We start from the raw sequence: 24,709 nt of genomic DNA, 5'->3' as shown, positions 1-24,709 counted from the left end.
TTCTACTTTAAACATCTTATAAATATCTTTAGTACTTAGTCGTGCTGTTTCATCTTTTTTCTACGCTGAGAAAGATGCTACTTTGCCTGAGTTATCTTCTCTTAACTGCTCTGTTCTGCCCCTCGCTAATCAGTTACTTTTGGAAAGGGTTACTCTAGTTGCATAACCCTTTACATTGTGCAGATAAGACACTTCTCTTTCCACAGTTAACCCAGGAGCCACTCTAATTTCTGCAGCGTCACAGGCTGAGGGATTCTATTAGGTTGTACACTGTTGCCATTGGGCTTGCTCATTCAGCCTTATTTAAACTGTCTCCAAAGGCCAAACAGGCTTTCTGTCATCTTGGTTCACGTGTTACTGGGTTGAAGATTGGACCCCAGCAACTAAAGTTTTTGTATGGCTGAATTAATCTTTTTAGATATTTAAGTTAATACTTGAATGTCCCGTGTCCCCCCGCACCCAAAGGCTGGAGGTCAGTTCCCCATAATATATTACAGACTGTAAATTTACTGTCAGTGTATGCTTATGACAAGAAATTGCATTTTTGTAGGCAAATGCTTAAGGTTTTTTGAGGTATTCTTCAGGTTCTTCCACATTACCAAAAATATTAGTGATCCTCATCTTTGTCACGCTTGAATACTTTTGTGCTAAAGCCACATAAATATTACACTACTGTTGTGTATGTTCAGATCTCTGTTAAAGTGGTAAACTCTTTAGCCACAGTCCCTTGAATCAGATCCATTCATAGTGTGTATCTTTAGCTTTGGAAGGAAGCTCTGAGCATGCATCTTCCCCTCTGTTTATCTAGCTAATAATAAGCTGCCAGGATACTTGAACAGCTTCATGGCTGGCATCCAGCCCTTCACCCAGGAAAGGATTTTGCCATAGCTTTCGCTGGAGAGAATTCAGATTTAGAATAAATGTAACACTATACCTGAACACTCCTAGTTCAATCTGGATGGAAGCTGACTTTCCCTTTCCCCTGTGGCTAACTGATGACCGAAAAGGGCAAAACAGATCTTGGGGGGTTCCTGACCACATTGCTTTACAAATGCTTCTATTTCCTTAACTAGCAATAGGACAAGAGGCAATGGCCTCAAGTTGTGTCAGGGAGGTTTAGATTGGATATTAGGAATAATTTCTTTACTGAAAGAGTGGTCAGACATTGGACCAGGCTGCTCAGGGAAGTGGTGGAGTCACCATTCCTGGAGGTGTTCAAAAAGCGTGTAGATGTGGCCATTCGGGATGTGGTTTAGTAGGCCTGGTGGTGTTGGGTTGGCGGTTGGACTTGATGATCTTAAAGGTCTTTTCCAGCCTGTGATTCTGTGATTACAAAGCCCTTTTGTGTTCAGATAGTGCAAAGGAAGTGATTAATAGCTGCCGGTGTACTTACCTCTCACAATCCATTGCAACTAAATGTTCAATTGTCTGTAGATTCTTCATAATTGCAACCTGTGAACTTTTGACAACTATACTGCATACAGGTATGTAAATGACCACTAGGTTTGAAATCAGACTGGTGACAATAGTGCTAAAACTATATTAGGTTAACAACAGGATTGACTTAACCTCTACCTCAGGCAGTGAAGTAATATGATAACGAAATACGTAATAGTCAAAATACTGAACACAATATGTTGGTTAAGTGGTAACGGACTCTGAGCTCCATTTGAAAAAAGGAAGGAAATATGTAGCTCTTTCCAAAATGGAGTTCAGAACACTGATTTCTTACTGAGGCTCCTTCAGCAGGTTCAGATCAACTGGAGCTTCAGCCTTTTACAGTAGCTGTCCATGTGGCAGTCAGTCATCTTAATGACATACTACAGCCACCTTAGACAAGACTGTGAATGTAGTAGTGAATGGGAGTACCTCACCTGGTGAAAAGAGATGAAAATAGAAAGCAACTTAGGTGAGAAGATACGTTTCCTTACTTTAAGAAAGGCCTATTTTGCCCAACCTGAAATGCAATCTGCCTTGCAATACAACCTTCCTGACCTTCCCCAGACATCTTGGTCTGGAACGGGTATCTGCTGCCAGAGCAGGATTCTCCTCCTACTCTGACACCTCAGTTCTTCTCAAGTTCCAGGCATGCTGCTGTTGTGTGCAGAGCGCCCAGCTCCCCGCTGGCTTCCCTGTGGCCCAAGGGTTATCACAGGTTAGTTTATTTGATCTTCCTAAAAGACAGTGAGTGACAGCCAGTTTTGCTCGATGCAGTTTGATAGTCTGGTCATGCGAACCATAGCATGTCTGACTTCTGCCTTGTCAATTCCTTTCTTGTTCTTCCACTTCCGAAAGAAATAAATATCTTCATAACAAGTTGCAATAAAGAAGCAGGTGGAGAAAACTGGATGCTAAATTAAAAACAAGAAAATAGGCCTTTTGTCATCATTTACTCTTGCTAACAGTGTGTGATAAACCAAAAAGGATCCAATTAAGACAAATCATGTTTCACTAGTACTTTTTCATAGTTTCCTTTTCTTAATCTTACAAGAATACACTGTGGGGTTTTAATATATTGTTCCATGACAGCATGGCTGTGAATGGATGAATAGAGCCAGAGATTATAGATAACACAGCGTGGGGGTAAAATAATGCAGTGCAGTAAGACAAATCTCAAACTTAGTGGTGAACGTGTTGTTTTGAGTGTTTCTTGGGTTGTGTACATCTTTGTGTAGTCAAGAAAGTGGCCTTATGTAAAGCATGAGGAATGAAAACAGTGTAAGACTGGCCAGATCTTTCCTTTTATGCTATTAGTAACTAAAGTTGTGCATGGCAAGGTACAGATAATAAAGGGCATCATACCAACTTCTTGGAGAATTTGGGGGTGCTAATTGTGTTTACAGCTTGAATTAGAATAGCAAGAGTTGCTATACCCGTAGCTGTAATGGTAATATTTGAAAAAAAACTTTGTCAAAATAGTAGCATTTCCCAAAAATTGCTGTGGTAAAGCTATACTCATTTAAAATGTGAAAACTTTATCCGTTATGAATTCATGTACCTAAAACCATGAAGGAGGAAGGGCAGAAGGTCACTTCCAATTTCCACAAAAGCTAATCAGTTTTCCCTTTCTGGGAAGAAGATTGCTGTGGACTCAAACATGGCCTCACCCTGCAGTAATATGTATTTGAAATTCAATAAACTGAAAATAGAGTGGTAACTGACTCTAACTTTAGTGCTACTGACATGTGACAGGTATGTGATCTAGTATGTGGATGTTAATGTTCAGAAAACTTCTATTTAAGCAAAAAGTATCCTGACAACTTTTTTCAGATTTTGTTACATCATTAATATTTCCAATGTAGCTTTTCTGAAAAACATGATTTAAAGCAGCATTTCATTTTGGTAACACTTGCCTTATTTCTGCTATTGCTTTCTGCCTTAGCATTTGAATTATTAGATTCTTGTGATGCAGTAACTTAGATCTAGAAGATCTAACAAAAAAAAAATCTATTTCATGAAACTATGTGAGCTACTCTGAAAGAGTGTCTGCAGCTTTTTCTGTTGTTGCCTTCAGTTTCCCAGTGTAATAGGGTTCCTGCTAAAGGACTGAAGAATTTTAAAGGAATTTAATTGCTGTGTAATAAGCCTTATTCATCGGTGAGGTACTTCATTGAAGTTAGACAGTGAGTGTTTTGTGACAGAAGGAAAAGTGGAGGGGGATGGGAAGAGGAGGAAGCTACGAAATGACCACGGCTGGCCTCTCTGCATTCCTGTGAGGCTTGCTTTTTTAAAATTGGAAGCTGCTTTTATAGATGCTCCTCCAAACAGGTTTGTTTTTTTCCATACTGTCCCATTTAGACTTTGGAATGCATGTATGAAAGGGCAGGCCCCCAAAGTGACTTTCCAATCTGTTTTTGCAATTCCAGCCAAGTTCCCTTTAATGTATGGAGCAGGCGAAGTTGAGCTGACTCTTCTTATAATATCACAGAGCTTGGGCGCAGCTGCTGCTTTAAGTGGCACTGTGTGATAATACAACAGCTCTGCTATTTACTGGGACTCAAGTGGCTGGACTGGCAGACAGACATTATATGAAATCCGAAAGCATGAGGATAAAGGAGATTTCTTTGCGGCAAGATCCTGATCTAAGAAAGGAGTTGGCATTGCTAGCTCGAGGATGTGATTTTGTTTTACCGTCTAGATTCAAGAAGAGACTGAAAGCTTTTCAGCAGGTCCAGGTTTGTCTTTCAGTTCTTATACAATTAAGTTATTGTTGTCAGTTGTACCTTCACCACCATGCAAATTGCAGGAAATACATGAAAGTTCTTCCTCAGCTAGCAGAATTCTGACAGTCTGTTCCATATATGATGATTTTTCTGTGTTTTAGAAGACTCTGCAGGTAGTTTTCTGCAAACAAAAAATGAGAGTTTACTGAAGCGTGTAACATAGATAAAGTACGATGGTTGCATAGAGGTATATGCAGTGGAAAGTTGGTGCACTTAATTCTATTGGACTTTTAAAGACTGTTTTCCTTAATCTGCATAATCATCTGCCTGCCTTTCCCCAGGGGTTTTAATTTACCTTTCACTGATATTGGGTATATAAAAGACACTGAAATAGGCTGTAACTTTACTAACTCAAATGTTGTATGTTAAAAGGTGCTTTCATACTTACATAATGTTCTTGAATTCCTTTAGCTTATGTTTATTTTGGACTTTGTATTTGGATGAGATCAATTGTTTCTACATGGTTTGCACATGTGCCTCTGCTGTTTTGCACCAGTGAGTTAAATCCACCATTTTAAAGTGAGCTCATAATCAAGAATAGAAGCATTTGAAATGTATAATTAGTAGGAAAACTAGTTATAAAGTAAATGTTCAAAGAGATTATTTTTTGGGAGGGGGGGAAAAAAGTACAACAGTTTTATTGGAGAAACTGAATGTTGGCATTTCCTTGAACACGCTTAACTTTAAGGCTTTTGGTGGTATGTGAAAGCATCTACTTTGTCCTTGTCTCGCCCTCGCTTCTAATTCATGTACTAAAGGTGTATCAGTGATGGTTTGTGTTACTTTTTTAAGTAAGGGAAGTTGAGCAGCTGATTAAAAATTACATTATCTTTGTATTTCTGGCTTTTAAAATAATTCTAAATATAGCCTGCCACTTAGCTTTGAATTCAGTGCACTAGTGTCCCTTTCAGGTGACCTTCAAGAGAGGGCCATAGAGGTCTATGACCCTAAAAATGTGTTGGCCTTCTGCCTTCTATATTATTGTTGCGAACTTGTTTCAGCTGAGCTGTATAAACAATGTTTATTCCCTTGTGCAAAGTAGAATGCAAGTGCTGACCCTGCTGTTTTATGCCATTCAGCATGAACTTGTGAATGAAAGGCTTTTACATTTTGAGTGTTTTTTGCTGAAGTGGAGACAGAGAAAGAAACTTCTTGACTAGAGATAGCAGGAAAAGAAAATACTATCTTACTTACCGAAAAGTAGCAGTATCGGTTAATATTAGGCACCCCAGAGCTTGAGGCAAGTCCAGTCATGGCATCGTGTTGTAAACAAACACACCATTACCTTGTGTGATGCCCCTTAACTTAATCTGTCTTTCATCGAGTGGTAGTTGGATCACTTGCACTTTTGTGGGGCTTTTTAATGTTGAGCTAGAAAACATCTCAACATAGTAAGGTCATGCATATCTACAAGCAACTAAGTACTCTAGAAAACAGTTTGTCTAATCTGTAGGGTTTTTCGTTTTAGCATGCTGCTGGCTATAAACTTACAATGCAGACAATGAATAAATATTTTTCATTTTTACATTACATACATTATTCTACAATTGCCATTTACCCTAGAAGCATACTTCTTGGCAATTGTAGAACAATGTATGTTAAACCATGTATTATATTACAGACAAAATTATGTGGGCAAAACAGACTTAATAGGAATATATAACTAAAATCTGATGTCTGTCTTTGCTCAATTTGATATAAAGTATTTTATCCAAGGTTCCTTTTTTAAGTGGTACTTCACTTCAATTTCATTATTTTAAGGAGACCTTTTTGAAAATACCTTTAAAAAAATATGAGTGCTGATAACTGTTGGTACAGAAGATGAGGGACGTTCTTTACTTGACACTTCATGTTAATGTTAATTCCAAGTTGTTCTCATTGGAAATGGCAGATTCTCCTTAAGAGATTTAGTGCTAGTAAAGCTAGCCTCTTAAAATAAAAAGAGAGTAATGGTGGTAGATGGTGAGAACATGTGGCTCAACATCTGCTCTGAGGTGGGTTGGAGTGACTGGGCCTTCCTCAGGTTCTAGGAATTTGGAGGTGGTGGCTTTTCACATCGGGCCGTGTAGGTAATCCCCTGTGTTTTGGAAGGGGTGGTCATTGGAGCATAGCAAACCAAGTGTCATGAAAATCTTTAAATAGACAACCAGTAGTGAGGTGGGTGGCTCTGGAAAGTGGTGGAACAGGCTGTTTCTCAGTGGTTGCATTTATTAATGAAAATTGATAATACTGAGCAAAATGGGGCTTTCTTGAAAGATCAGTTTATCAAAAGGAAGACAAAAAATACACAACTGTTGAAATATTCTCTGTTACATTGGGGAACTGAGTTTTTGAGTAGATAACTGCATAAAACTCAGAACTAGTCTATCTTTTCCTGACAATGGTTGTAAGAAAGACCTTTCTTAGGTAATTTAACATCTACAGATTATAGTGAACTGGAAACACAGTGCTTGGGGAGGCACTGTGTCCATCTTGCTCACCAATTTCTCTGAAACTTTGGAGGGAGAAGAAACTATCACCATGTCAAATGTGCTGGCAACTTAAAAGGTGTGAACTGAAAGGCTTATTACCTGCTGATAGCCGAGCAGTGTGTTTTAGCCAACAGATGGTGACATCCCTACCTGTCAGCTGGAATAGACATAGCATCATTACCCAGGTTATGTGAGGAAAATATGTCTGAAGTTCGATACAAGATGATAATAGAATAAAATATGTCTGTGTACAGTGACACACTTATACCCAACTAACTCAGTGTTAGTTAAACTAGAAAATGAGTGGGTTTTGCTACTTGGAGGCCACATCACCTTGTAGAACAGCTGAGTTCTAACTTTAAAGCTAGACTTTTTTTAAAGTCAAATTTGTACTGAACGTGATGACTTAAAAAAAAACAAGGGGGCGCGGGGCTAGTCTAAATCTTGAATTAACCCTGTGAATGTCAGTGCCAGAACTGAGTGCTGACGTATTTTCTGGTACTTTCAATGCATCATACCTTTATGTGCTGTTAGCACTTGGTGATTCCTCCAGTTGCATGTGTCACACCTCAGTGTGGAAATGGAGAACTACTAGTTCCGTGACCACCTGTTAATGATACTAAATGCTGCTTACACATGCTATTTATGTCAGTTGTATGAGAAATATTTCTTCAGCTTCTGCAGTGCCTCACAAGATTGGCTTTCCTTCTGAGTGAAGTAAGTTTAGACGTTTGTGCTGCTTGATCACTTTCGCACTCTTCTGTAACCGAAATGCTTCATAAATGCCTGTGGCATGTTCAAGACAGCAACAAAGACAGAGCCCATAAGTGCTAATGTGTGGTGGGCTGGTGTGTGGTTGTGCTGTAGTGCACTGATTCTTCCAGCCATGAATATTACATTCCCATTTCTGAGGTAAAATGAATTTTTAAAAGTTTAAGTGAGGCAGTTGGTTTTACAACTGTACTCGCAGAAGTAGGTTGTGTAACAGTTAGAGGTCTCTGGCAGGCCAGCTTTCCTACTAGTATCAATTTTATAATTTAAAGTCATGTGGAGACCTTTTAACATCACAGAGGGAGGACTCGATATCCATTTTTACATAACAGTTTTACATCAAGCACACATGCTTTTTTGAAGAACAGAACCCGAATGTTTGGTCGGGGGGCAGGGAGGGAATAGAAATCTCAGTTCCACTGTAGCTGATAGCTACACTTGATGCTGTTTACTGATATAATGCAAATTTTCTGGAGCAGATGCCAACATTTAAGATAGAAGGAAAATGTGTAAGCTGCCTGCTGAGACTGCCTAGTTAAGGTGACGGGTTTTCCATAAATGGCTCCTTGCTAGTGGATTGCCAGGTCTTGGCTCTAGCCTCCTAAAGGAAGCTGTAAGCAAACTGGTAGTTTTTTTACCACTTGTACAATGAAGACTCCTCATTCAAGCTAAAGATGTATTGGCTGCCCTGTGGTAGCAGCTTCTTTACCCGCTCATGGTGGGTAATAAATTTATGCAAATACACTGTTTCTGTAGAAAACTCAGTATGGTGCAAGTTTGTTACAGCTTAACTTTACTTGCATGTGTGATTTAAAAGTTTAGATATCAGTTCCCTCTGCAGTTAAGTTTTTTGACCCAACAATTTGGACATTGAAAAGTTCCAATTTTTTTTTTTCTTTGAAATAAGTTTCGCTAGCCTCTTCTCCATTTTAACATACTTCCTATACCTTTGTAATCACTAATGCTACTAAGAGTAGATAGGTTCTAAGACTAACGGTGGTACTTTTGTATGCTAGAAAGCCTGAAACAGTTTGGCACATCTTCATATAAAATATCCTTCAACTTTTGCAGGGTAGGAGGGATATGAGATTGTTTGGGGCATTGCCAGATGAGAAGTTGACAGGATACTTGCTCCAACTGTTGACTCTGCAGCTCAGTAACAAGGCTGAACTTGTTCGTATTTTTCTTGTTTGAGTGGATTTTTCCTAAGCTCAATTGCATTGTGCGATTGAAACTTGTTTTGTTGTAAGCATGGAAGGATGAGAAGCTATTGCAGAGTTTAAGAATTAAGTGGATGTCTGTCTTGACCCTGTTTGCTACTCTTGATGTTGAACTGATGGCCTGTCCTGACCTGAGAAGGGCTATTTTCTGTAAACAAGTGTTAGAATTGCCTCAGGTATAACTGACTGTCAGTTTGTCCCCATTAAAATGATGTTTAGGCAGTCAGACTCCTTTGCAAGTAGTGAGTCCCTGTGTGGTACCCTGGCTGTGTACAATCAAAAAGATCATGTACTAGGAGGATCTTACTAGCTTGTCTCCTGAAAACAGTTAGGGTAACAGAACATACTGATAAAGAATCGGAGTATTTTCTGAGAAAGCTGCAACTATATGACTAAGTGGATGTATTGGTGACTGGGATACTTGATTTGACATCATTCATGCAATGGAGGCTGCTTGACAACAGCTCGCAGCCGGTGACTGATATTTTTGCACTACTTTCTTACCGCAAAGTGTAGAAGTTGCCTTTCACAGGGTAGATTTTTCTGAAAGACCTTGCTTTCTTTTCCATTTTACAATCTCTATCTTTTTCCTTTTGTAAATTGGCAGGGTATGTGGAGGAGAGAAAAAATATTTTTGCTGGTCAGCCATAGCAAACTTAGAGGATCCTACCTCTAAAACCTTTGGTAAAAGTTTTGTTAGTAAGTAAAGCAAGTTATTGATGGACATGCATGTAATATGCAAAGGTCTCTTGTGCTTATGGCTTGGGGGGGAGGTAACTACATGTTCCTTTTTCCATTCCCTCCCTGCCCCAGGGTGTTTCTGAATTAATCGGAATTAAACTCTTTCTAACTGTGTAACTTTTTTGATGCTGAATCTCTGTGTGACTGCACAAAGAAACCAAACATATGCAGCCATGTTTGGAGGTGTTTGTGCAGCCATGTTTGGAGGTGTTTGTACAGCCATAACGCAGTTGCAATAGCATCCTCCAGTTCCCAGCAGGACTGTGATGTGCCTGTCAGCTATACGAAACTGCAAATCAGGACAATCCTGGTATTTCTCAAATCAGAGTTGTAGAGCTTCGGTAAGAGAGCTGTTAGTGCAGCATATATATTGCTGAAAGTGAGGAGATTAGGAAGTGCAGGCTATAATGGTTAGGTATCATGCAGAAAAGTGATGCTAACTTATCTCAGATGGAGAGTTCAGTCTTCACTGAACTAGTAAAAGCAAGGTTTTGACCATTTGAAGCTTTCCAGTGTTTGCTTGATTGCGTGCTACTCTCATGTGTGTGCACATAATATGACTTGTCTGTGGTGACCGTATACACATGCTTTTAGTTGAATGTGTTTTTCATTTTAATATGCAAGATGGTGTGTATGGAATGTATGTCATAGTTTCGCATGGAAGCTTTTCCTGGATGCCACTACCTACCATCTCCTCCTACATGAGAATTAACACACTATCTCAAATAGGTTTTTGTAGATGGTCCAAAGTTTCCATGCTCTGCTGAAATGCTGAGGCTTCAGTGGCTTTGAGGCTTATTTTGTATGTTGAAATATGACTTGGTTAAATTAAAGGGGAAAAGAGTTACTGATAGTTGTGCCACTATCAAAAATTTTTGGAAGAGTAAGCTTTAGTAAGGCTTTCCAGACTGTCCAGTGATGGCCCTTACCACAGCAATTTCACTCAAGCTGGGTGGGGTGCTTCTTTCCCTAGCTGTCATGCAATTAAGAGTAACTAGCTGAACTACTCCTTACTCTGCTGTCTTGAGACTTAAGGGGAGAAATTAGCTTCAGGTAGCAAACAATTAACACTTTTCTTTTTTTACCTGAAAACCAGTATTTCAGTGACAGAATAGACCTGAATTCTAGTCTGCTAATAAGCTGAATTTTCCAACTTTAAATTGTAAAATGAATGTTCTTATCCCTGCCACTTGGTAGCCAGGGGTACTCTAGAAGGATTGATATTTTGCTGTTGAAGTTGATGTTTGCTCTGAACACGAACCACATTAGTGGCGAGTTAGTGCACTAAGGGTAAAGTAGAATTTGATACCGAGTGATTAAAAAAGCAGAACAAAAGAAAAAAACCTCACACAAATCAACTAACTCTTCTGAGCTTTCTATTTGTAGTTTGGCTGTCAGTTGCCAGACCAGGAAGGGTTTTGCCTGACTCCGGTTGTCAGTGGACAGAAGAGGGAACAGGTCAGTTAGATTCACCATTTGTTTCATCTCAGCTCACGCTAACAGTGTCTGCACTCTGAAGTTCTGAACACAATAAGCTTGACATTTTGTTAAACCAACTATACAAAAGGTTTTCATCCTGAGAGCTGTTTCTATATGCTTATAGCAAATAAGGAATTGAATGTATTTTTAGGCCATGGAACTCTAGTTCTGTCATATTCCTCCTTCCTTCTGCAAGTTGTAGTGCAAGTTTAGGGTCTTTCTTAAACTTCATTTTTACTGTTATAACATGAAGACTGCTGACTGCTCTAAACCTCACTGAATCTCCTTTGGTTTCCTTGTGGAATTGCCGCTTGCCGGAACATGTCAATCCCAGGCGCTTGGGGCACTTTAATTCTTCCAAAATCTGTGGCTCTGTCTCTAGAGTAAAGTTGGTTTGGCACTGAGGATTATCATTTGCAGTGAATCGCAAGACCAAATGACCGTAAACTTTTGTACAGAAATAGGCTTGAGAGTAAACTGCCAAGAACATGCATAAATGAGATGAGAATGATAGCAGTCAATCTGTGTAAAACTGAGATGAGCGCCCAACTTGGCACGTGGGCAGGAGGCTCCCAACACATATTTGCCTGGCCGGAATTTGAAGGTGAACACAAGTGCTAGCGGGAGCACACACTGAGTTGGGAGGGTTGCTGAACCCTGCTCCCTTGTGTTAATTCAGCTGACCAGTATGTAAAAGAATCAGAAACAGTGTAGTTTGAAGTACTTGTTTTCTTCTCATGGTATATGGCTAGAAGTGTATTGTCCATTTCCTTCCCCTCATTGTAGCACAAATTTTAAGTGACTATGGACCAACCTGGGTCAGAGAACTGACCTGAGTTAAGGCTACCATTATAAGTAAACTAGTCTAAAAGTGCATCGGGGTTAAAATTATTAGATGTTTATCTCTTACTGTGGAAAGGAAAGAGGAGCATGTATGATAAAATTAATCTCTCTAGCGCATGGGAAAACAGCTGCCAGACAGTGACTGAAGGATAGCAAATTCAAGTCCGGGATAGGAAGAAGCAACTGGGACTAAAACATTTGTTGCCAGAGGAAAGACTTTTGCATGTATATTCTGACACCTGTTTTTTAGAAGTTCATTCTCTGTAGGTGTCTCTCTGAGCTTGATCATTCCCGTATGTCTTAATTTGCTAAGGCAAGATGAATCGCGACCTTAGCATGGTTTTAAGCCTAATGTAATGTAAGCTTATTTCAAACGGTACTGCCACACTATTCCTTGAATCTTCCCTGTGTTAGCATCAGAACCATGTTGTTTTAAAGTGGAATCAACTGTGTGAGACTGGATGAGGACAAACAGGGTTTTTTAACTTTGCATTTTAGCTGTCTTAGTGACCGGAGGTGATGCACCATACTTCTACACTATCACTGGTACTGACACACGGGGCAGTAAACTCTGTATGCGGGAGCAGGGGAAGATGCAGGTGTGCTGTGGTGTAGCTTGCCTTAAGCTGTGCTGGGAGCCTTCATTATTAAGATTTCAGATTAATTTACTGTTTTCAAGCTATCTTTCAGGGCAATAGCTAGATTTTAGAGAAATCTAGGTTGGAAAAACACAGATTTTGAAAGCTTTAAGTTTTCAAAGGATCATCTTTCAGTGAGGAAAAACTACTGTTTAGCTCATCAAGCTGTGTGGGAATTGGTACAGTCAGTAAATTTCTGCAGTAATAAATCAGTTGCTTTAGTTAGGCTAGAAAGAGGCTAATGAACATACAGAGAGCAAGGGAAAAATATCACTTATTAGATAATTGGAAATCTGAATGTCTATCACAAGGTAAAGAGAGCTGATGTTATAGAAGAGATATTTCTCTGGGTTTGTCTTGAGGGAGTTTCTGGTAGTAAGCTTACTTTACCTGTCCTAAAGCAGGTTTTTGAAGGCACCTTAACATGCCAAAGTATTTGAGATGTTGGAACAGATTTTAATAAATCAATGTCTCTTCCTTTGCAATGAGACTGAACCCTTTTCTAGACAATGGTAAAATAAATCTTTTAGCTGATGTTTTCAAGATTTAAATTCCATAAAACTACTCATTGTGTCACCTGCTTATCTAGAAAGAAATGTTGAGTTTTACTGTGCAATCAAATAGATAGTAAGTTAAAGAAGAAATATTCCTGTGACTTTATTGGTCAGACCTAGACTGATGGCTATAAAAGAACAGAAATAGGAAGGCTGGTAGGGTACTCCTTTTCAGCCTGTTTACTGATAATATCTTGTTGCATTCACAATTATCATTTAACTTTGATAGACTGTAGGACATCTTATATTCTGTAAGAACTTACTGAATTTAATAAAGGAGAAACTTTTCATTTAAAAAGTGTAGCATAAGCTTAGAATTTTCAACTTCATGTGCTAAACAGCCTTTGGGTCTCCTCACTACCACCCTGTTGCCCTCTGGGTCTCAGTGTTGACTTACATTTTCTGTTCTGTATCGGGGAGCTTCATGCAGCATCTGCTTTTGTTGTTGGGTGGTTTGAGCATTGTATGTTAAGCATTCTATATGGGTGGTTGCAGGGATGTTAGATTTTAAAAGGCTGAATAGCATACCTCTGCAGAAAATCCTTTTAGCTTATTATGCATCTTGTTTTACTCCCAGGTAAGGTTAGCATAAAGTGTGGTATATAAGAATAGAAGACCCAGTCTATTGAAAAACTAGATTAACTTATGCATTGTACATTTGAAAAGTGTCACAACATTCCCTTTTTTTATTAATGCCTTAGTTAAAATTACTAAGTATCTGAACCAAAGTTTTCCCTATTTGATCAGTAAAATTCTCTTTATAGTACTTCCAGTATTTAGTGCAATTTTAGGTTTGGGGTTGTGGTGTACCTCTTCTTAGGAAAAACTTAATGTGAATTTGGGTGTAAATGTGAGGTAGAATTTTTGGGGGGTCCTATTGTCTTGACCCTGTTGTATGTATTCCATTGACGTTTTTCTAATATGGACATCCTTAGGGACATTAATGTCAAATAATACAGTAAAAGCTGAATCCTAACTTTGTAAAGATGTTTTAAAAGTTGGGGTTTTTTTTCAGAGAAATAGGCATAACAAATGTTGGTTTGTCATACTAGAAAGCATCAGCATTTCTGAATGAAGCTATTTTTTTCGGTAGTCATGTCAAAACAATGCAAACACCAAATCAGTTCAGTGAGTTTTTGTCTTAATCAGTAAGCTGTCTGAAAAATTTTACATTCATAAAAATATTTACCTTGTGTCCTTTTCCAGCAAGTCCTTTGTAAGCGAGGTTTCACTCACTTGCATTTGAATCCACCTATTCAAACCCGTTGTGGGATTCAGTGCTTCTGGCTGGTAGTCTCTGTGTACAGATGTAGATCTAGATTTACTGAGTGTACAGTCTTAAAATACCTGGGAAGAAGCACCCCCTTCTGCTTTATTTCAGAAATACATCCTGTCGTTGAACACCTCCGTCATAGTGTCAGCTCCTTCTTTCAGCTGAGAGAGCGAAAATGGCACCTCACTTTAAAATCCCTGCTGTCTTCATTTTTGCTTAGAACCAAGTTAACTGCCAAGTGCAACTCATCTGTTGGTAGATATAAGAACAACAACTCTTTGGAATGAGATGTTAACATGTTGTCTGATATTTACTAGTATATTACTGTATTGTAATTATAATAATGGTTTTGTACTGTTATTGTAAACAACTGCTGGAAAACAATTAGAAAAGGATCTGGAGAGTTGCAAAGTAAAATGCGAAATTTGCCCTTTGAACAATGACCCCAGTGGGATATGAACTTCCACTTCTTATTTTGTAAAAGTCAAGGCAAGTGTTGGATACCTGTGGACGGTCCTTATGGTTCTATATGTCAGGAATGAAAACTGGTTACGTATTAAAGGTTTTCTTGAATTCTCTTATAGACAAATCTTACAGAAGTTTGTTTACATTATTGCAAACAATGAATTTTCAAGGAATCCTCACTTCTGATCTTTTATTTAAAACTTAAACTGCAGTGGCAACTTCACAGTAAGATTACAAGTTTTAGGCTTTACGTACACTTACCGCAAAGGTTAATGGGCCGTTCCATCTTGACACTGCAGCACACATCTGCTTGTGTGAGTTACTTGCAGGCTTATACCGCTGTTACCCTCAACTCTGAGGATGTTGTTGTTTGTGCTATTTCTTGGCAAGTTGCAATGAAAAAATCTTCACTTACCAAACCAGTCTTTTTGTCAGTTTAGCGTACTGGTACCAGTATTAAAGTTTAAACTTAAAGCCATAAGAAAATGAAGATCACTTTAAGTGTTAAACTGGCCATTGAAATGAAATAGTTGCGTAAAAAGAATAATGGACTGTTGCTGCAGATTTTCCAGTCAAAGATTCAGTGTTAGCAGACTGGCAGTTCTTGTTCATGAAGAAATTCCTTGGTTGAAGTTCTAATTAATTTTAGAACAGCTTAATCTCACACAATTAGTGCATTTTGATTGCCCTGAAATAACAGAGCTGACTCTTTTCATCAGCAATACAATATGTGCATCTACAGAAGTAACTAGCTGAAATTAATAGCAAGTACTGAAGCTTTTGGAGCCCTTTTAGTACCACATGTTCCTTCATTAGAGCACATACAGCAGAGCAGCCTCAGTTGTACAAGGAGCCTTTCAGTTGTTGGCCAGGATTCAGAATGCGAGGAAAGAAGACTCCCTGGCCCTTGTGGGGAAGGTGAGGAGAGAGGGGAGATGCTGTATTAACTTTATAGTGCACGAGTTGGAGCTGATCATTTTGGATGACCTGTTTCTTTCTTTGGTACAGGCTCTTATCCCTGTGCTGACTGACACCAACAGCACAATTCCGTTGTCCAACTGCAAGTTGCTGGTGGCATTTAAGAAGCATTAGTGTGCTCAGAACATCAGCGTGGCAGATGCAGAGCGAGAGCTGTGCTCTGAGCTGGCTGCTGGATACCACGTGGAATATTCAAGGGCATTTTAGTTTGTGCCCTAGATGGTATTCTCACTAGATGCCTATATGTAGGCATCAAATAAATCAGCAGAAATGATTGTGAAATGATTAGACGCGTTCTGCTGCGAATGAAGCATTTTTATAGTTTCTTCTTTTACCAACTTTGAGAAACCAGTATGTAGAAATAGGCAACATCTTTCAATATAGGGACACTTACTTTTATCTTGCAGTGAGGTTTGTAGTCTATCTTTGGGTTTAGAGTTGAATAAATATACTGTCTTAGAGATTAAATATTATATATTTTTACATTAAGCACGCTGAATTCAGTCATGCTTAAACATAACATTTTCATCTTAGAAAAATCAATTTGCTTCACCTATGTGTCTACCTTTGGTTCTAAATTTGTTGCTTAACTTCTTCCTCATAATCTTGGTCTGGAACGTGTTTACAACAGACAAAAAAGATTAAAAAAAAAAAAAAGCCTTTATTGTATAACTCAAATAACAGCGAAGGAAGTGGCACATACTAGGATAGGTCTTACCTACAAATCCTGAACTGAGATCTCCGCATGCACTTAAGAACAGCTTTTAACCTGGACTAATGGAAATGATTTATTGTGTACTCTGAGGTATCTGAAATAAATTAGTAGTTTCTGGAAAAAAATATTAAGTTTCTGATGAGCAAATGGTTCTGTTGATAGCCTTTCTTCATGTTTTGGGACCTTTTCCAATGTAGTCTTCCCTCTGCCCCTATGTTTCCTCTTAGAAGAAACTTTTTGTTAATCTGAGGCTCTACATTTTTCTAGCTGTGGATTTTAAAAATGCCTTGTCTATCTTTACTAGGTTTTCTTGAAATAATAATTTACCTCATGTTACCTGAAGCAATCAGGGGACTTTAGTAGTCTATAATTGACACTTACCCTCTTCTCCAATGAGGCACACCTCATCGGGCAGCTCTGAAGAACTGGAACACCTGCTGCTCTGGTGGCAATTTGAGCAACTCACATGGAAGTGGCTATCCGGGCAGATCTTGTAAATGGGGAAAAGGGGAAATAAAATAGCCTTGCTGTTTGGAGCGAATATAAGAGTTTGATTCTGTCAAGTAAAAGATGGTTTGCTTGCCGGTGCTCAAAAGCATGCTACCTGTCTGACTGTGTGGTACCATGCCAAGGAGTAAGTCTTTAGTCCGGGTTTTGCAGAGGGTAACTGCTAGGGCTCTACTAAAGTGCTGATGCTGTGTTTCTGAAATAAAACAAGGTGTTAATCCAATTAAGTACACTATTTGTAGTGCTGGTGGTAATGTTACTTGGAGAGTAAAATGTTGCTATCTTTATTCTTCCCAGAAGTTTAGAAGTTTACAGTTGGAAAGGATTTTTGATGCCCTGTGGCACTTTTGTTCTAGGCTGACGCCTCATTGGCTGGACCACTAAACTAATGATGAGATATCAAAAGTTGTGATTTACAGGATTCTTAGAAAATGATGGACATTGACTTTAGGTGTCACAGATTCAAGGTAGCTTTTCCCTCTATGAAGTAAAACTTGTAACTCAGTTGAAGTAATTCTGCAGCTGTGAACAGGAATGCTGGCTCAAATGCAGAGAAAGGGAAAGAAAGGTTAATTCAGGCTTTTTTTCTTTTAAGCATATGTAGCCTTCCAGTGAAGGCTTCTAAGTTGGAACCCTGCAAATTAACATCTGCTGTCTGTAAGCACCTAGTTCTTTTATTGACTTAAGGATTGTGATTGTGGTAGGAAAGCTGTGTGTCTTTACAGGCACTCTGACAAAGTGGTAAGAAGTAAAATGAGGTTGGAGTTTTGGGGGATATTGGGGGTGGTTTTTCCCCCAGTTCTGGTTGGAAATGAGAGATGGAATTCAGGATCTTGAACATATTTAACACTAGGATGATCCACCTTATAGCATTGACTACTGTTTTTACATTTGAACAGCAGCCTTGGGATGAAAGACTTCATGTTTAATTGCTACTTTTGAGTTGTCACATAACTGTATTGTTACTTCTTATCTTTATTTTGTCTGCCTTATTGGACTCTGTTTTGAAACTAAGTACAGGGTAAATTCTTTACCTAAGCTAAATGCATTTAAGTAAAAAAATTCTCATTACTGGTCATCTATTTTTTCAGTAGTACGGTATATCACAAATTCTTGAGAAACAGATTTCTAGCTCTTGTGCCATAATTGTGAATAGTTTACCAAAAACATCCTTCTGCAGGAATTACTTACTACCTTTATAAGTCAGGCATTGCTTAGGATCAAAAAAAAACCCAAACCATCTTCACTGTAACTACATTAAACAGGCTGGTGGTTTGTAACAAAGCTGTCGTGCTTATTTCAGAAGTTTGAAGCTGTAAAACTAGAAATAGTTCAAAAGCAAATTCTTTCATGACCTGTCTGCTAAGCTAGAAGTTTTTTCTTCTGAAACTGATAATATAATCTGAGTTATTTCAGATGCCTCCAAGAAGCTGTCTAGTGTTTTAATCTTGAAACTTGATACGTTGAAGACTGAAGTTGTTTTTATTAGATTTTTAACATCCTAGAAATCTTTCTAAGTGACAGTTTTTGGAAATACTCATCAATTTTTCCAGTATGCTCTCATTCTGAAATAGCTTATTCAGCCTCTTTGAAGGTGTGTTGTAACATATAATACCAAGAGATTCAAGTCCTCTGAGGATGACTGTTATATGCAATTTCATTGTACCTGACTGTCATATATGTATTTATCTGTTTAGGTTCAGACAAAGAAGGAAGAAACTTTGCCACCATCACTTAGTCAAAACATTCCAACTTTCTATTTTCCTCGAGGATGTCCTAAGGAAAAAGTAAATATAGATGCTGTGATTGCCAAAATTGAGAGAACTTTCTCTGAGTTTCCAAATGAGAGAGCAACGTTAGAAGACATGGGGAAGGTTGCAAAGGTGAGAACTTGCTGTCTGCCTGCTTTTAGTACTGTGCACCTGCAGAAAGGAAAGAAGTCCTGTGTGCTTTTCTTGCATTATGTGTTTGCATCTCCTACAAGCTAGTACCAGTAAGACATCCCATTCAGTGTTGTTAATAGCACAGTTCTGTGTGGAAATCTTTGTATTAACTATCTCTCAAGTGACCCTACATCTTTTTTTTACAAAAAGAAACAAACATTAAAACAAAACTTTAACTATTTTTTTTAGTTGCGTAAACAACCAAATACTGAAGGGCACATTGTGTGTTGTTCTGTGTTCTGTATTGACTGATGGACTTGAGGCAAAAGCACTGTTAATATGCATTTTGTTTTCAGGCGTCCACGCTGTTTTTTCTCATTTGGCAGTGTCATGAACCTCCATTGTAAAGACATTGAAAGACAGAATGGTTTAGTAACTTCAGATTATAGTCCTCTATTTATTATTGAAGAGCTAATTTAGAGTTATAGTAGAGTGACAAAATACTGAGCTTGGAAAGCAGTGGATACTTTTTAACATCTTTGTAACTGATGATAAGCTAGTTAACAAAATGGAAATTTAATTTATCTTGAGTCAACACTTGAAATACCACTGCAAGTCATGGTCTTGGTAATGAGTCTCAGGTTCTCATCCCTGTTCCTGTCACTTCACAATTAAAGTCTAGGGTCTAGAAAACAGAAGCAAAGACTTTTCACAAGAGCAGGACTGGGTGTTGAGAAACTCATTGTTTGCCTTACCAGAAGTGTTTATCTGCTAAGCTGAACGATAGGATTCCCGCCCTCCACAGCTTCTTTCCACATAGAAGTGGGCAGAGGCGGAAGAGACCCTTCCCTCCCAACGAGAAAGGTGGAAGGGTCCACTCATCTACAACTCCATGATGAAGGGCACCCTCCTGAAGCATGGGGAAAAGCCTCTCAGTCCGAGGGCAGTATTTATCAAACTCGCTGCTGCTGATTTTTTAAAGCACTGGTTAAACTATTGCATGAGAAGTAACTGTCGTTTTGCTCCCGTGACCTTGTACATCTTGCAGTATTCACAATCTTATTTGAGATCCACGTGAGATTCTCAGAGGTGCTGGCATGTCTGACTGCTCCAAGTCACAGTCAGTTTTAGGCGAGGGATAGCTACTTGGCTGTGACGACTGAGGAGGCCTGGAGCAGACACAGAAGCAGCGCTGTGGGTGTATGGGAGAGTCGCAGTTGTGAAGGTGTAACTGTTGCGTATCCTGAAGCAAGGTACTGCTGCTCAGGGCAGGCTGGCCTACCCCTGAAAGTTGGGTAGGAGATGTGCCATGCACATGCAAGGCTGAGTTGAGGCATCCTCTGAGCCAGACAAATGTAAACGTGTTCCAGTTTAGAAGCTGTGTAACTGTTTGTGCTGTCTTGAGCTCAGCTTAAAGTTGTCCAGCCCTTTAGTGGAGCTTATTAGCATGGACTCTGTTCGGCTGCTTGGAGCGCGGACAGAGCAGGCATGTGACTGCATTCGTCTGTTAGGAATGCCTTAAGTTGCCCTCTGTTTTGCTTTCCTCTCTTGGATTTCAGCCTAAAGTAGTTGCTTAAAATTAATTATTTTGGAAGGTGCAGTTGGGTTTCAGAAACAGTTTAAAATATCTGTGCCTTAACGTTTTCTTTTTAACACTTGTTAAATTTAATTTTTGAAAGATTTATAAATGAGGGAGTAACCCTCAGATAAGCAACCAATGAACTGATTTGATGTATACTTTAATTCTAGGCTTGTGAATGCCCACTTTACTGGAAAGGTCCTTTGTTTTATTGTGCTGGAGGTGAACGAACAGGATACGTGTCAGTTCATAAATTTGTTGCAATGTGGCGGAAGTAAGTAGATTACTTTTTTAGAAGTACTGCATTTTTTTTTAATTGAAATGTGATATTTTTGCTCTGAATGAGATCCAGTCTGTAAAGGGGAATAGCACGCTTTCCCATAATCAACCATTGACAGCAAAGTTGTACCTGGGAAAATGTAAGTAAATCATCACTTTAACATAAACAAATCTATATTTACAGTGTTTATAGATTTTTTTTTTCCTTTTTTTTTTTTTTTTTTTAAGTGTTTGGTAAATAACTGACTGTTTATGGGAAAAGCAAAAACCATGGCCCTGACTTGTAGATGCCAGTTCTGGACAAAATGCTTTTTCTTCTTTGTAGTTCTCCTTCCACTTCTAACTGAAAAATGTCCTTTCATGTAATCAATAACATGATGTACCCACCTCCTTTAACGCAAAGGTACAAGACAGTACTGCTTTGAGAAGTTCACTTGGAGTGTAGTTTGACATTTATAATTAGCTTTTAAGGTAAATGTTGTGTTTGCAGTTTCACAGGCCTTGTTCTAACCCGTACAAGGTAGCATGAGCAATTCTCTGTGTAGAGTAGTAAATGGAAATATTTACATTTCAGAATACTTCAGACCTGCTATGATGATGCTGCAAAGTTTGTTCATCTTCTAATGAACCCTGGATGCAACTACTTGGTGCAAGAAGACTTCATTCCTTTTTTACAAGTAAATTACAACTGAAACTAGTGTGGAAACATGACAGAATGATAAGCTGGCTAAGCCCTCACTTTTTTTTTTTTTTTTTGAGCTAAATATACTTTTGCATGGTCTTCATTAAAGTTTCTTGATAATATTCATTGTAGCTCACTTTCTATGGTCCACTGGGATGCTAGTGAGCGACTTATTTCACAGTTAATCATTCTATATAAGGTGAGGTGTTTTTTGAGAGCTACAGTAAGATGCATGGATTTGAAACTGCTTGCAGGAATAGCACGTGTATCGGAGAATCCTTACAGTTTAGAAAAGCAGTTGAAGTTGTTTAAGTCAAGGAGGCCCTTTGGTGGGCAAAGGAAAAGTGGCATATGAATTCAAGACCTAATACAGTTTATCTCAAAGAGCAGCAAACAACATCTTTACTAATGAATGAATAAAACCTAAATTGGCTTTTACCGAATTGTAGTCAGCCACAGAATTCCAAGCTACAACAGTCGGCAGTGTTCAAAATCTTCATCCCGGCTAAAATACGGGAAAACTTTTGTTTATCTGACTCCTTTAAAAGATAGTTTTATTTTTGAAGTCAGTAGTGTTATTTACATGAAGCACATTCTAAGTGCAGTTATTATTAATGATTGTGGTAGTTAATTTGAACTGTTTCGGTTAAGGCAGCAGATGTGCTATTCTGTGCTAATTGTTTTATATGGTCACCAATGAATACTGTCTGGGATATTGTTCGTTTTTTTTGTAGGATGTGGTGAATAGTCATCCTGGCCTATCATTTTTAAAAGAAGCATCTGAATTTCATTCTCGGTACATTACCACAGTAAGTGAATTTATTTGGGAAAGCTACTTTTTGTTAACTAAGAAGGAAAATTAAAATTAAGACTAGTCAATATGCATAAGCATCTTTGTCCCTTGAGAAAAGTTGAGTGTGCTGTCAGTCTTCATTTCTAAATAACTAGAAATCTTGTGAAGAATGACTCAATTTCTTAAATATCATAGTTTTTTCTTAATATTTATAAGAAATTGCTGATCTTAATACTAATAAGAGAAACACTGAATTGTAATAACGTAGGATAAGTTAATGAACATTAAATGAAGAGCAGACTGTTATCTTAAACACTTGATTGTGGCAGCAGACTGTATTCATTAGAATCTTGACCTTACTCTGGATTTTGAGTGAAGGGTTTATATTAACGTGATTATATTCAGTATTAAGTAAAATAATGGTAATATTGAAGCTGCTTGCTGCTTTCCTCTCTGAGGATTTTTCTTTCTAGCATGTTTTATACATGAAAAGTTCAATCTCTCTCTTCCTAGGCTTATATGATTGAAGTATTCTTTCTGTACCCAAGGGAAAAATCAGTGACACTAAACTTCCTCAACTGTAGACTAGACAGCAGATTCCACTGAAGTCTCAGAAGATTAAAATTCTTCAAAATGACATTCAGTTCACTTTCTTTGTGCATGTGAAAAATAGCTTAATGAATATTCGCCAACCATGCAGAGTTGATCATCTTTTATCCAGCTTAGTTTGACCCAGACCAAAACTGTGGAAGCTTTTTTGGAAGTGTTTGGTTTTGGTTCCTCGTATCCTTTTTCTCCTTCTTATGGCCTATCAAGTGTGTCCAGCTGCATTAGGTTTTGAGTCTTGTTATAACGATTACGTGAACTCCCAGAACTTTCTTGTCAGATATGACTGAAGGAAATGTTCTGCCTGTGAGTATTTTTCTTTCTTAACGGATTCTGGGTCGTATCAAAGCCTGCTGTGCTTAAAACTGTGAAAGCTTGCTGCCTGTCCTGAAGGACCCTTGGACGGAAAAGGTCCTGCCACTTCCAGTTACTCCTCTTTGGAGGAACAGCTTATTTGACTAGGCCTGAGTCTAGCAATATTGAATAAATCGGTGCTGGCAGCACTTTACTAATAAAATTTAGTGTGGTCTTCAACAGAAGTACATGTTTTATCAAAAGTCTTAAAAGTAAACTAGTATTGTTATGAATATAGCAAGAATATTTGGAATACTACTCTGCAGATCAAGAAATGGCACAAGTATCTGCCCTTACTTGTCCTATTTTAAGATGGAGTAACCGTTGCTCAGTACAGTCTTCTAAAATTCTGTCCTGCAAGTTATTAGTAATAAGTATAGATGGTTTCTCTCTAAGATGAATTAAGGTATTTCATATCTGTATTCAAAGTAGCTTTACCTTTCTACATGAAGCTTAATTTAAAGGATTTTGTAAACATTGTTATTGAAGATTTAATGTCTGTTCTTGCTAACTTCTAGTTACAAGTTAAATGATCCATTTTTCTGCTGTATTTGTGTGTATATGTATACATGTATATATGAGTATGCATACATAATTACACACATCTCTTTAGTGAAGCAGGTGTCGTGTAAGTGTTCAGCCATGGAAGCAAACTGTTCTGTCTGCTAGGTTGTAGATTCGTTGGTTGGTAAGGTTAGGTACATATGTTCAAGATAAAGCTGAAATATGTTAAAAATGTTTGCCCAGACAAGGGAGATGCTACACTTATGTGTGAACTGTGAATTCTTGAAATTGTAATCTCTGTATTGCACCATTTCCTATCACTTCTGACAAACCACAGTGCAGCATAGTGAAGAAGGCAATTCTCTGATGGTTTGCTTATACTCTCTGCTTTGATTCACTTTAGAAAACCATTTTTTTTTAAGTCTGTTCCCAGTTGTCTTTAGCAAACATTCAATTTTGGGTTTATTTTTAGATCAGTTAAATGTATAACAGATGAGATAATGACATGCAGATGGATTAAGTTGCAAAGCTAAGGCAAAACCTTTTCAGAAAAAAATGCTTTGTAGTATAAGCCAGAAATGGGCCTTTCCTAAACTCACAATTAGAATTGAGCTAATTAAGTTTCAAAAGTAGGCTAGTCTATTCTTCTTTCTGGATCTATTGAACCAGCTGTTCTTGTTCAAAGTAAGACCTGCAGAGCTTGCTGCATGCTACAGTTCAAGCTTTATTTGAAAACTTTATGAATAAATTACTCTTCTGTTTGTCACTTAGAAAGGATTGGTTTGTTTAAACTATTGATTTACTGCAATTAAAGTCTGAAGTGATAAAAAATAATAGTCTTCAGTGTGGAAGAGGTTTTATTTGGGGGAAAAGGATTGCTAAAGAGATGGTTCTTTTAGCTAATAACTACTGTGTTGCAAATGAAATGCTATACATGCAGTATTTGGTCTTGTTAATTAGCAGGTATAATCAATCTCCAATTAAGCCGTTATAGTTTGTAATATGTGTAGCTTTTTTGTCTGCTTTTGTTAGTAGTTGAATGAGTGACTGGAAACGTGCGTCTGGTTGGCTTAAGTCAAACTGAGGTAAATACTGAATTCAGTTAAACAGGAAAAACATATTTTAAAGTCTTATGTTTGTAAACTAAAATG

General features: G+C 38.2%; 1 protein-coding gene across 2 annotated transcripts in view; it reads left to right on the top strand.

Annotated features, from left to right (window-relative positions):
• The window catches only part of PPP2R3B (protein phosphatase 2 regulatory subunit B''beta), a 55,281-nt gene that overhangs the window by 13,832 nt on the left and 16,740 nt on the right, over window positions 1-24,709 (top strand). Inside the window, exons 1-5 of one of the 2 annotated variants that reach the window (XM_009931159.2) lie at window positions 3,946-4,175; window positions 18,576-18,761; window positions 20,511-20,614; window positions 21,194-21,296; window positions 22,036-22,110. In XM_009931159.2, the coding sequence (XP_009929461.1) occupies window positions 4,029-4,175; window positions 18,576-18,761; window positions 20,511-20,614; window positions 21,194-21,296; window positions 22,036-22,110 (615 nt within the window). In that variant the 5' untranslated portion in view covers window positions 3,946-4,028. Of the gene's footprint in view, window positions 1-3,945; window positions 4,176-18,575; window positions 18,762-20,510; window positions 20,615-21,193; window positions 21,297-22,035; window positions 22,111-24,709 lie in introns of those variants that run through there. The other variant, XM_009931157.2, reaches the window with a different exon arrangement.

Source organism: Opisthocomus hoazin, chromosome 1 (assembly GCF_030867145.1).
Source record: "Opisthocomus hoazin isolate bOpiHoa1 chromosome 1, bOpiHoa1.hap1, whole genome shotgun sequence".
NCBI classification, from domain to species: Eukaryota; Metazoa; Chordata; class Aves; order Opisthocomiformes; family Opisthocomidae; genus Opisthocomus; species Opisthocomus hoazin.
The sequence above is the reverse complement of the archived record's forward strand: the minus strand, read 5'-3'. Positions and strand labels throughout refer to the sequence as shown.